Consider the following 12,233-nt stretch of genomic DNA (forward strand, 5'->3'; position numbering starts at 1 on the left):
TACTTTTATGCGGTGAAAACTGAGGAAAATGCCAATCTCCAGGCAGAACTGTGCTGCAGTGAATGGCGATGTTTTATTTATTGGCTGTAGGCATCACAAGGCCTGCCTCTCAACACCAAAAGAACAAATTTCTCAGCCCCAGTTTGAGAACCGCCACTGTGGATCATAAACAAGTATGAACACTGAAGTGAAACAATCACTCTGCCACTAATGACAGTTCATAATTACTTCCCTCACCCGGTCAGCAGATCTCCAGTTCCAGCTCCTTCACAGCAACCCTGGTGTTTACGGTTTCTCCTGCTTGTAAACTATTGTATAGATTTCAGAGGGGCAGAAGGTCGGTTGAGGTATTTAAATTCTGATGGAGCCTGGCTTCAGGGACCCTGACTACCAATCCATCCTGCAAGTTCTGTTTAATAACAGGGAGCTTGTTTCTTTTTTTGAGGCATATTGCTTGCCATCTGGCCCTGAAAAAAACAAGATAGCAGCAGCTATCGATGAAAAGCAGAGCCTGCATTGCCCCTGCGTGCGGCTGATTCAGCGGCTTTGTTTTTACCAGCCGCCAATTCTGATTGATTATCTCAACCGCTCAAAGCCCGACAGACCCTACCACATTCTTTAGATAATGGTGCCCTTGTGGCTTATTTACATTTAGTGCTTTGCAAAGCCAATCCTCCAACAGTTGGTCTAACGGCCTTTTTGTAAAAAAAAAAAAAAAAAAAACCTGTAGCATGTCTGGAGCAATACTAAAAGGTCTTCAATGCACTGAAGACATTGAAAAAGCCTTCTGACGGCACACGCTTCGGAGGACAGCATGTGTTTGTCTTCGCAGCTCCCGAGTCAGCACACGGGTGGTGGCGGTGAGCCGAGCATAAATAAATAATAAACAAATAATAAACTGGCTATTTCAAATTGGGAGAAAATAAAAAAATAATAAGAATTGGCAACGACTATTATTCTAGTCGTTGCCAATTATTATTTGAAACTTCTAGTTGAAACATTAGTCACTGAATTTAGACGAAAGACGATGTTTAATGGAAATCTTGCCTTGACTCACAAATGTGTTCCTCATTTACAGCGATGCATTGTAAACCACTGTGATTGAACACAATCTATAAATAGGACGAAACTGAAGCTAGCTTCATTTCAACAGGGCAACAGCAGTAACAGCGTGCAGCTGCACATCTAACTACCTATTTACTGTGCTGATTTTATATACTGGCATACGGCTTTCAGGAACGCCCGACCCCTCCCAAGTGAACCTGACTTTCTTCTGACCCTTTCATGTTTTGTGTATCAGCTTTTTAAATCAACAGATCATTAATCAAGACATGAAAACCCCTACAAACCTTACCTTTAAAATGCGTGTCGACTTCACCAAAATTCACTTTTTTTTTTTTTTCTTGAAAGCCTTTCTCCGGCGGTGATCGAGAGCCGGATTCACATTCCTCCTTGACGATGAGACCCAGTATTAAAACTCTTCAGGTGCATGTCATGTCATTCATACATCAAGCTTTAAGTAACTCACTTGTTCATGTCTTAATTAAGTGCAACAGCAATATAGGATTATACTCTTGCCCCCCCTTTTAAAATGTGTGAGACTGGGAGAGCTTTCCATTCAAGGGCACCCTAATCTTGATTTAAGCTGCAGCTCTTGGCAATCAGGATGAGATTCCTGGATGGAAGGGGGTGCAATGGCAGGGGAGACCTGTAGTGTCTTCTCTGGGATATCTGGAACTCCACTGACTGCAGCTGGCCAGCAATAAAGGGCCAGCGCTCAATACAAAGTGAATGCACTAAACAAAGGAGATGCGGTTTACACAGATGCACGGATTCAAATAAAGAGATTGCCCGACACCCTGGATAATGTCCTGATATACACTGTGAAAGTGACAATACTCTGACCCGCGCTCACCCCTGAGTCAATGACTTTTGATGGAGCCACAAGCTCTCCGTATTGGACATAATATCAATCACCCATGGCTTGACATTTCTTTGTTGTCCAATTGTAAACAGATGTTGCTTCTAAAAGGGCAGCCCTTCATTGTTCAGGCTTTGTATAGGACCCTGATTGAAGTGTACCGTGGTACCGCATGGTGGTTAAGGGCAGTATTATTACTGTAAAGCAGGGAGGAATTTGTAAAGCACAACATTATGTTTCAATCCATCTATTGAAAAATGCCAAAACATTGGTCTGCGTGACCTAGTCTCTTTGAGAGTTGTATCCCGTAACAGCAGGACGTGCAGAAAGAAAGCTCTAGTGTTCTTTGGCAAACGTTTCCACTAGAAGTCTTTCCCAATGTTGTCATTACATAGCCTGCATTTCACCTGGCTCAGCACAAGCATGCAAAAGAATAGACTACATCTATGGCAAATACAAAAGTAAATGTTTAGGGTCAACTTTGGTGCCACAGGAGGCTTGTGAAGTGTGGGTGATCAAAACTCCTTTAATTCCTTCCTTGTTCCTAAGACCAATCAAACTGATTGCAGCACTTGCTGTAACCTCCAGAGTTCACGGTCACAGTTTTAGACACATAAAGCACCCTCCTCCAGGTATCCCATCTCGCAAGCTCTCCACTGCCCTGTCAGGAGGTATTTCTACAGCTAATCCCCTTCACGTTAAACTCCTAGGGAATCAGTCCCGAGGTCCTCAGTGCTCCAGAGCATCTCCGCACCGCCAGCTCTAACAGGGATAACATAATGAGTCATTGCTCAGATAAGACAGAGTTTTTTGTTTCATCCTTCTGCTCAGAAGCAGTTGGGTTGAGTTGTGAACACTGAAAATGAACTACAGGAACGACCCTCCAGCGAACCCTGACTCGCTATTACCTGCTGCTACAGTGGGCGTGACGTCCAAGCCACTCTCTAGAAAAAACGGCTTCTTTAACAAAGCAGATATTCTTGCGATTCCTCGCCGACGCCCCTTGGGTTCAGTTCTGAGGAGGAAAGCGGACCCACATTTTAAACACACAAAATACAATCAAGAGAAATCTACGCCTTTTATTTAAAATGCCCCTCGTGACCAGCAGCCCTGATAACACCGGTATATAAATAATGAATTGCACGAGATTTTACTGTCTGTTTTCCAATCTGATTTTGCTAACACATCTGGCAACTGGACAGAAATGCTAGCGCACGCTTCCAAATGCTAATTACCCTGCGAGGTTGCATATTTTAATCTTCCTCTCTATGTTTTACATAATAATCAACAATGAGCTTTGCAACAAAAGCGTTCACAATACTACCGCCCATCCCCCCCGCGAGGCATCTCTTTCCATCCCTCTCTCTCGCTCTTCCTTTGTCTCTCTCGTTTCTCTTCCTTGCTCTCCAGATTAAGGGCAGTGCCAGCGGGGTCGTTTCACTCTGCTCTCCTCTCGCAGTTCATACCGCTTAACCCCATTAATTCACACGCAGTCTCCAGTCCGAGCCACACCACACATGCAATCCACGTGGTTAACTTAGGAAACCTGTTCTGTTGGGAGTAAAACTAAGTGTAGGTTTAAAACGCGTTATGGATTTTCATTGTATTGATTCATGATGTGAACACTTGATAACCAATAAACCCACCTATCTGGTCCTGTGGGATATGGGACTGCAGGAACAGCAAGATTGAATCTGCCTCTAAAAACAGTAGGGCAAAGACAACACAACCATTTTGAAAACTGCATGGCAAGGTTACGAAATGCTTCTGTGATGCTGTTTGCTGAGCAGACACTCCAAGAGCAGGATGTACAACCTAAGAGAGCTGCCTCTCCTTGAAAAGACTGTTAATTTGTTTTACAAAGCGGCTATTGTAAGTGCCGCTCCAATCACAGTCCTGTGAGACTGCATTGCTATTTCCAATGCAGTTAACTCATTTCTGGTGGCTTTGAACATGAATATTAGCAGGCAGACGGTAGAGGTAAGAGATGGGGATGGGCTTGTCTTGCTAAGGAAGGTCCAGTCTGATGCTCACCTGTCCTGTTCCTCTGGAGATCCATGTAACCCGGGACATTCCCGAACTGGCCTCACCCGCCACCCTCGTTTCATATTTCATGAAACAATCAAAGCTGTCTTCAATAGAAAATCTCATTTGGCAATTGACAGATACTTTGATATTTTTAACCATAGCCCCAAGGCACTCAAACAAACAGCTTTGCTAGCAAATCATCAGACAGTAGGACAGGTTTTGCGACGTGAAAGCAAATGAAGGCTCTTTATGCAACATACTCATTATTTTGACAAGGAACACAATCTCACTGCTGTACTAAGTAAAAGCCAAAGTCTGTGCTAAGCTTTGTGAAACAGCATGATGTGTAGGGTAGAGGTTACCCAGCATACAGGAGGCACAGTTATGAGTCGAGCCTATTCTGTTCAATGCATATTGTGTGACATTGTGTCTAATGAGCAGATGGAACTTTATGTGCTTCTGTATTTGCAGAGTCGCTTCAATATGGAAGCGATGTGTCCCAGGGAAATGTGATGGTGATGCAATTCATTATCAATATTACAGACTCCAGGGGAACTGCGTACAGAACGGCTGCAAGCAGTAATACCAACCCAGAACTCGCTTACAAGGACTGGCAGCAGATTTTTACATTGCTGTGACTGAAAGGATACAACAGTGGTGGTATTTAATTTGGTACCAAATCCGGGATAACAAAGAGATGTAGAAGATGCCTGTAGTTACTCAAGGAGAGGGCTGTTTCCAACCGTCCTCGTTAGGGAAGAAACCAAGCACACCCGGAGTTCTCTGTTTACACAACAAATAATTTATGGGAAAGAACATTAGAACACTGAATTCCGAGAATTCCTCTGCCTCACCCTAAGCAATACAGTGCAAAGTGAAACAGCGCTGTGGTTCGGATCTGGGGTTTCAATAAAAGCAAGATCCCAGAAATACGCGCTCTGTAGCGCTGAACACGCAAACGTCATGGAAACTCTCAACGTTGACGCTACCTTAAAGCTTCCAGGCTACGTAAAACTGAAAGTTTTAAATGGTTTCAGATAATCTCTCACGTTGTACTGTAACCTTGATGGTCCCTGCAGGACAAAAACAAAGACTTCTTTCCCTGATAAACAAGCTTCCAATCAACAAGCTCTCTTGCCAACGGAAAGCAAAATGCCCTGGCAGACATCAGGGAGTTTTATAGCAATCAGGAAACCGACTAAGCTGTCCTCAGACGACACAGATTCAGCAGGCAAACACGAAACAGCAGCTGCCTTCCCTATAAAATAATGCATTATACCAAGTTGGCAGGGTCATAAAAAACTCTGTTGTCCTACTGATAGCTCGCGGTTCCCTGTCCACCATTTCGTTCCACGACAGTGGGTTTGCTGCAGTCAGTAATGAGCATCCTTGTTTTCTGTGCACCAGTATCTCCATTTGTATCATGTAGAGCATGTGGCCGTGATTAGACTTTAAGAGCCACCACTCTTTGTCATTTCTGACGGGTTCAAAATACAGTGCCCCAACCAGGCATTGCAGTGCATTCATACATGATCTTAAACGTGATCACACACTGAAGGTCAAACGAAGACGTCTTACTCCATACACTGGGCTTGACGCAGTAAAATACCCCCAAATGAATGTAAAAAGCTATGGTTTTGATACTGGTATTCTAGTAGTCTTACGCATATGATAAAATTGTGATTAGAGCTCTGTATTACCAGAACAGCTACGCATAAAGAGCCATAATCCTATTACACCATAGACGCTCAACACACCCAATAAACAAAACACCCCGTTTCTGTGTTAACACATTCGCAGACCTAATAAACACAAGAGGGTATTAAACACCGAGGCATGAGATAGCCTGCCACCACTGCCACGGATTACATCATAGAATCATAGAGCGATGACTCACTGCCAGGAGGAGGCACAATAGAGAGTGATGCTCCCCCTCCTCCTCCCTGTAGGGAAGAGGGGGGAGGGGGCTCCTCCACACAACACCAGGCCAAGTCTGCTTCATTCAGCAGCCTTCCACTTCAATGGAAGAGACCTTTTTTTTTTTTTTTAAGAGGGGAAAGCTCCTTTCAGGACGACAATCACAGTTCCCTCCCTTTTTTTTTCTCAGGCACACACTATGGGATCGCTTTAAGAGCTTACACAATGGAAATAAGGCCTTCTACCGTTCACAAAGCGATTAATATGCAAAGACAGCCCAACCAGGGCCGTAAAAAAAAAGAGAGCAAGCAATACAGTGATAAAGTAGAACGCTCGAAAATAACGTTGCAGTTAAGTTGTTTTTTGAGTATCAGCAATCATTTTAACAGTTAGGATAACAGCCCTCTGTGCATGATAACATCTTGTTTTCAAAAGCATGTTAACCATTCACTAATCCATGTACATGTGTTTCCTTGAATCCCAACTGCGTTCAACATAGCCCTCTGTGCATGATAACATCTTGTTTTCAAAAGCACTCCAAACATCAGTGTTTTGGAAACAGGAATGATTGAAAAATAAGGTTTTCAGGAGGTCTGTTTTGACAGTCAAGCCTAAGGAGGACACAGAGAAATGGTCTGCATTGTAAACTCATATTTGGCTTCTGGCTTGTTTTTTGTGCATTATTAATGAACAACACTAAGCTTGCTGAATCCAGGGTGACTCACTCCAGAAAACACATATGCTACACCATTACAAGGAGGCTTCCAACAGCCCCCATATAAGTGATCATGTACCTCTTTTTAAACATGTGCATCCTTGATCTGCTGAGGTGCTGCAGACACAGAGCCTCACAGCCTGTATTAACAACACCGAAGCCATCTGAAGGAGTCACCCAGCTCTTCCATTAGGAGAAACTGTAATTACTGCAGCAGAAACCTCTTGCCTTGCTTTGTTAAACAGCTTTTAATTGTTACCTGTTTCACTGCGCTCTAGTCTCCACTAAACAAAAGAAAGCCAACGTTGTTCTGAAAGCTTTAGCACTTTGAGCAAAAAACACGTGCCAAAGACCCCCACTATCTTCAATTAGCCTTGTGTTATTTTTGTGCCCCTTCATACTCATGTTCCATACTGCCTACAATGCACAGAAGTATTTATAACATGTTGTTACAAACCAAAAGTACTGCATGTACCCTTTAGAAAGTTTGATAGCAAGGGGCTGTGTGTATTTTCCATTCCAAGTAATTGTCCAGAGGTTCAGGAATACAGTATCTGCAGAGCTGGAGGGGAGTAAGACAGCCTGCCAGGGATTGAGCTAGGTTTAATTAAGCAAGCAGTGGTTTTAAAATCATCATTGTTTTAATGCAACCTTACCCAAGACAGAGAGCAAGTGTTCAAGGAAAGCAAGTCAGAGAAACTTAAGATCAGCAAAGGCATGTGTTAAAGTAAGATGGGGAATTAAAGCACGCGATCCAGAATGAGAGTGCTACTCAGCCTGTCTTTAAGACAAGGCATTACCCTGCATCTGCTACCATTTAAGCAGTCTCTTGCAGCTGTCTTATCAAAGCGAAAAAGGTACTTCAATAGTATATACAAAGCCAGCAGAAACACATTAAGACCCAGTTCTTCAGGAAGATCACAAAGTGGCTTCACAAGTGTCCCGTCAGTTCCAAAGCTAAACATAAAACAGCTATCTGACTTCACTGGCATTGCGTTTTCAATTCGTTCACTGAACTCTCTTTCAAAGTTAAAAACTCCGTTCATTACAACAGAATCTCCTGGAACGTTCTAGAACTCAGAAGTGTGCAGAGCGTAGAGTAGCGCTTGCTTGTCTGTTTTTAGTAGTCTTCCAAGCTGGACTCATTTCTCCACTGTCTGCAGGGTAAGCCAATCAGAGGAAACACTTCTTATCAGTAGAGATTACTGCTCTGCCCTGACATTAACTGTACCCCAGTCCTGTGCGCTTTAATTAAAACGGCACTGTCAATCTCGAGTCTGTGTGCAGCCCCCTGCATCACCCTGGATCTGTTCTCCAGCTGATTCAGCTTGTCCCATCCTATTCACAGCTACACTGCTGGGACCAGCCTTCAAGATATATACCCTGATATCTCGGATTGTGTTGCAGCATTACTATTTAGTCTTTCTTCGCTAGACATTCAAACATCCAAGTTAGTTTAAAAGCATATTATTATAAATGTAGCTTTCTTCTCTAAAAGCGCAGAAAAAAAACAACATTTAGTACACAGTACACTTGAGACAAATGATAAGGCTTTCTCCAAAAATGGTACCTGAAAGATTTAAAAACTGGTTCAAAGAACTGTAGGCATGCAGTTTACAGTAAGTGCTATGCAGTTTAGCAGGGCTGGAACGCCTTACTTTAATAATACGGCTTGCTGAAGTCTGCACCCGTTTCAAGTTACTGCAATGGTGTCCACTACAAAAATACGAGCTCCCTTTATCCTGCCTTTCACCCTCCAGAACTTCGGTTCTAGTTCTAGAATGTGCAGCTGTAAATGGTAAAATGAACACGCACGATACAGCTGTCTTGTGGGAAAAGACTGTTGCCAGGAAAGGCCTTTCTGTGCTGGGGCACGAGGCCCAGACGACATGTGCAAGCAAAGGGGTGCTTTCATAACTGGTCAACTATGCTTTCCACCAACAAGTTAAAAAGGGCACAAGGCACAGTGCATGTCTCCAAGCAGCAGTCATTAGTAAGGGGTACTTTCTATTATACATGCCGTTTCATCGGATTCTTATGTATAGGTATATATCTTATAAAGATGTCTAGGATTCTTACAGACAGGATACAAGGTAATGATTTGTAAATGCCTTTCCCAATTTTATATATAAAGTCAAGAACTAATTTAATGTCTTTTAATCAGATCTATGAAAAACATGGAAAAGAATGCAAAAATAAATAAGCAAGTCTGGGTGCGTTTTCTCTAGACGTGCTCCGTGTGAGAAAGCGACTGATGCAAATGAGACACAAACAGCATGAAACCCCAACCATTTGGCTAACTGACACACATGCATCAAAAGGCATCCATCCCTCCTAATGAACAGCTGCAACAGAGGCAGCCACCCAACCCTGGACTGGGAAAGGCACATTGCAATCAACAGCTCCTCTTTCTTCAGGATCGCTAATAATACCCATTACAGCAGCACCTCCCCACGCACGAACACAGCTCAGCAAACACCGGTACTACAGGGCTCTACTACTGCATCAAGCGCATGAACCGCTAGCAACGTTTGTTAAAGAAAGACAGAAAACTACTCCTGTGGCTTCCCACTTCCCCCAGTGTTGTAAACAAGCAGATGACTGTCAAACAAAGGGCTTAACAACCTGTTTGCCCAGGTCTGTGCTGTTAGCGCCACTCTGTGAAGGGCTCTCTCAGCAAGCTCTCTGTAAACTGCAGAGCACGTGTCACAATGCGAGTGATGATATGCACACACATGCACACTGTGGGTATGAACGTGTGTGTTCCTGTGGCAGGTGCACACTGGGTTTGTTCTGCTATCTTTCAAGCATGACCGCATCAATCCCTCAATTGAGATCTTCTGTAAGTCACAGCCAATAAAAACAAAAACAGACTTTTTTTTTTTTTTTTTTTTTTTTTTTTTTCCAGTTCCAGGACAGTCCAGCCAGCCTCTTGATAAAAACAAGCCATTGGAGATCCCCCAGATTACAATTCTGAGGCTTCCTGTTGGGAAAATAGCCATGCTAATTAAATAGAGGGGTTTTTTTAGCACCCCTGCTGTATGTGACTCGAATCTGAAGATGGAAAACAACAGTGTATAATTTATATCCAACGGACCAAACGCTGCAAAACGCACATACAGTAGCAGTGCTCAAGGACGCACCTTCATTTGGAACCATGCATGTCCTCAGTATAGTTTGAGTTTTTTTTTTTTAATTTCAATGAACCTGCAGTGTTAATCTAAGTTAGTATGCATCCTTCTTGTCGTCACCACATGTTATCATCGACGCCGGTGTATTTTTCTGCAAGCGTCCACGCCCCCAGCACTCGCTTGCAAAAGCTGCCGTATCTACTCCGTCCTACAGCCCTTTCAACCCTCCTGCATGGGGTCAAGCTCATACGCAGGCGCTTTGATAATAAACATGTACGTGTTTATACAGATATGACTTAATACGTATACATTACACAAATACGTATTTACACAGAGGTATTAATACATTTAAAAAAAAGGACCATGCAGAAATCGCGTTATATTGATCATTTACATGCAAGGATAGCATTCACCGTGCTACGAAAACTACAGTTTTTTGTTTTTATGACAATATGCGAATTCTTTTAAATGAAAACAAACCTAGCTGTATGATTTTCAATATCCACATACGCATGCAGCCGGTGAAATGCTGTAAAGCGCTTCTTTAAAAGGTATAGTTGGGATTATTTTAAAAGTCTGGAATTTAGAACGGTCCCTTGGAATAAAAGAGAACGGATTGCTCCCGCCCAAGCTCGGCGCTCTCTGATTGGACAGCACTATTTCATCGAGTGAGTGCAGCAGATGGATGCACTTTTCCATTTAACAAGAAAACAAAGGTATGTAGCTCTCTACTGCATCGATATACACTAATAACAACAACAATTACATACAGATATATATATACACACACACACACTAACTGTGCAGCGTTTTACTTGTCCGCTAGGCTGTGTATGTAATTTGGTTTACTTTGCCAGTTAGTATGTATGTTCATAATGATATCTACGACGGCACATTTTAATTCCGTCCTCAACCATCATTTTCCATTATGCCTGACTAATGACAGATTGCAAAAGGCTTTTTTTAATACAATAAATACTGTACAAATGGAATATGCAAATACAAATGCACCTTTCAAATAGCGCGCATTCTATATATATATATATGCACTGATACAAGATGAAGGCATTTAAAATAAATGTGCCATTCGGATATAGTCGTTCTATCAAAAGAGTACCCGCTCCCTCTCTAGACACAGGCAGTGCGCATACAGCCTAATAATCCTCGCCTAGATTTTTTTGCTTATAAAATAATTCACGGATATAAACTCCCATCTACTGCTGATCAAAAGATATCTCATCATATCAGAAACTACCTGTTCTTGATTTTGCAAAACCTAAATCTTAAACATCGTATCATTTCTATGTGTTTGTTTTTGTTTTCAAGAAAGCAAATGGTTACGTTGAGCGTCATTTTATAGCTTGTTTATTTAATTTCAGCCAAATCCTTCTTAACAACACGCAGCGATTCTCTCGTTAGCAATCACTGCTGTAACCTGGCTCTGTCTGAAGTTGGATCTTGTTTGCGGGAGAAGAGCTTCAACACAAAAACAGAGCTTAATAAATAAGACTTCTAAACAATATGAATGAACGGTATTAACAGATCGATCAAACACATACGTGTGACAAACTACAAGAAGCATAAACTGAGATTCAAAAGAGCGCTACTGAAGCTTCAGCACGACCAGAGATCCAGCAATGAGCAATGCGATGGTCTGTTTGAATGTGCTGACATCATTATATTACTAGAGAATAACGTTTCCCTAAATCCCTAGAATATATTCCCGGTACAACGGGATTGCTCCAGTTTGGGGAAAAAAAAAAAAAAAAAAAAAACAGGTCTTATAAAACACAACGTAGCACACACCTTGTAATTAAAAGCTGCAAAAGCATTTGACAGTTCAACTTGCAAATTAACACGACTAGAAAAAAAGAAATTAAAAATAAATAAATCAGAGCATTTACCTGCAGTGCCAATGAGAAGCAATACCCAGATGAGATCCCTGGTTTCAAGCATTGCAACCGTTAGGTGAGTGATGTTTCTTGCTTTTAAAAGGTATTTTCCTTGAAGGATACGTGCAGGCGTCTGTTTTTATTCTGCTTTTTCGATATATTTTTTTTTTTTTATATATGTATTTTTTTTTTGCAGGTTTCTGCTAGCTAGGCTGCTTTGTCGATGCGCTCGCACGCTGCTCAGAGAATGAGTGACAAGAACCAGCCTCAGCACACGCAACAAGAATTAATCCGCCTTGGTAAAATCACTTGCTCTCACTCGAGGAGGTGCGGGGTATACCTCCACACGCCGCTGGACAAATAGTGCGCTGAGCTCTGTGGAGTTGAGCGGAGTTTGCCGCTCCACAGAGGAGACGGTAGGTGGTGCAATCTGAAAAAGTGGCGTGGATTTTTATTGGAAAGCGGAATTAGGATTCAAAATGCAAACATGTTACTTAAAAAATTCACAAAATTTCAAAAATATGAATTTAAAAAAAAAGAACAAGAAAAAAACAATTGTGCAATGTAGTGTACGAATGTACAGTCCTTTATAACATGAGTCCCATTTTATTTGCCTGTGTATTTGTTTC

General features: G+C 42.2%; 1 protein-coding gene across 1 annotated transcript in view; it reads right to left on the minus strand.

The window, feature by feature from the left end:
* The window catches only part of LOC121303932 (neural cell adhesion molecule 1-like), a 150,179-nt gene extending 138,320 nt beyond the window's left edge, over window positions 1–11,859 (minus strand). Inside the window, exon 1 of the mRNA XM_041234806.1 lies at window positions 11,617–11,859. Within this exon, the coding sequence (XP_041090740.1) occupies window positions 11,617–11,668 (52 nt within the window). The 5' untranslated portion in view covers window positions 11,669–11,859. The remainder of the gene's footprint in view (window positions 1–11,616) is intronic.
* Between the last annotated feature and the right edge of the window lie 374 nt (window positions 11,860–12,233).

The sequence above is a fragment of the Polyodon spathula genome, chromosome 36, assembly GCF_017654505.1.
Source record: "Polyodon spathula isolate WHYD16114869_AA chromosome 36, ASM1765450v1, whole genome shotgun sequence".
NCBI lineage: Eukaryota > Metazoa > Chordata > Actinopteri > Acipenseriformes > Polyodontidae > Polyodon > Polyodon spathula.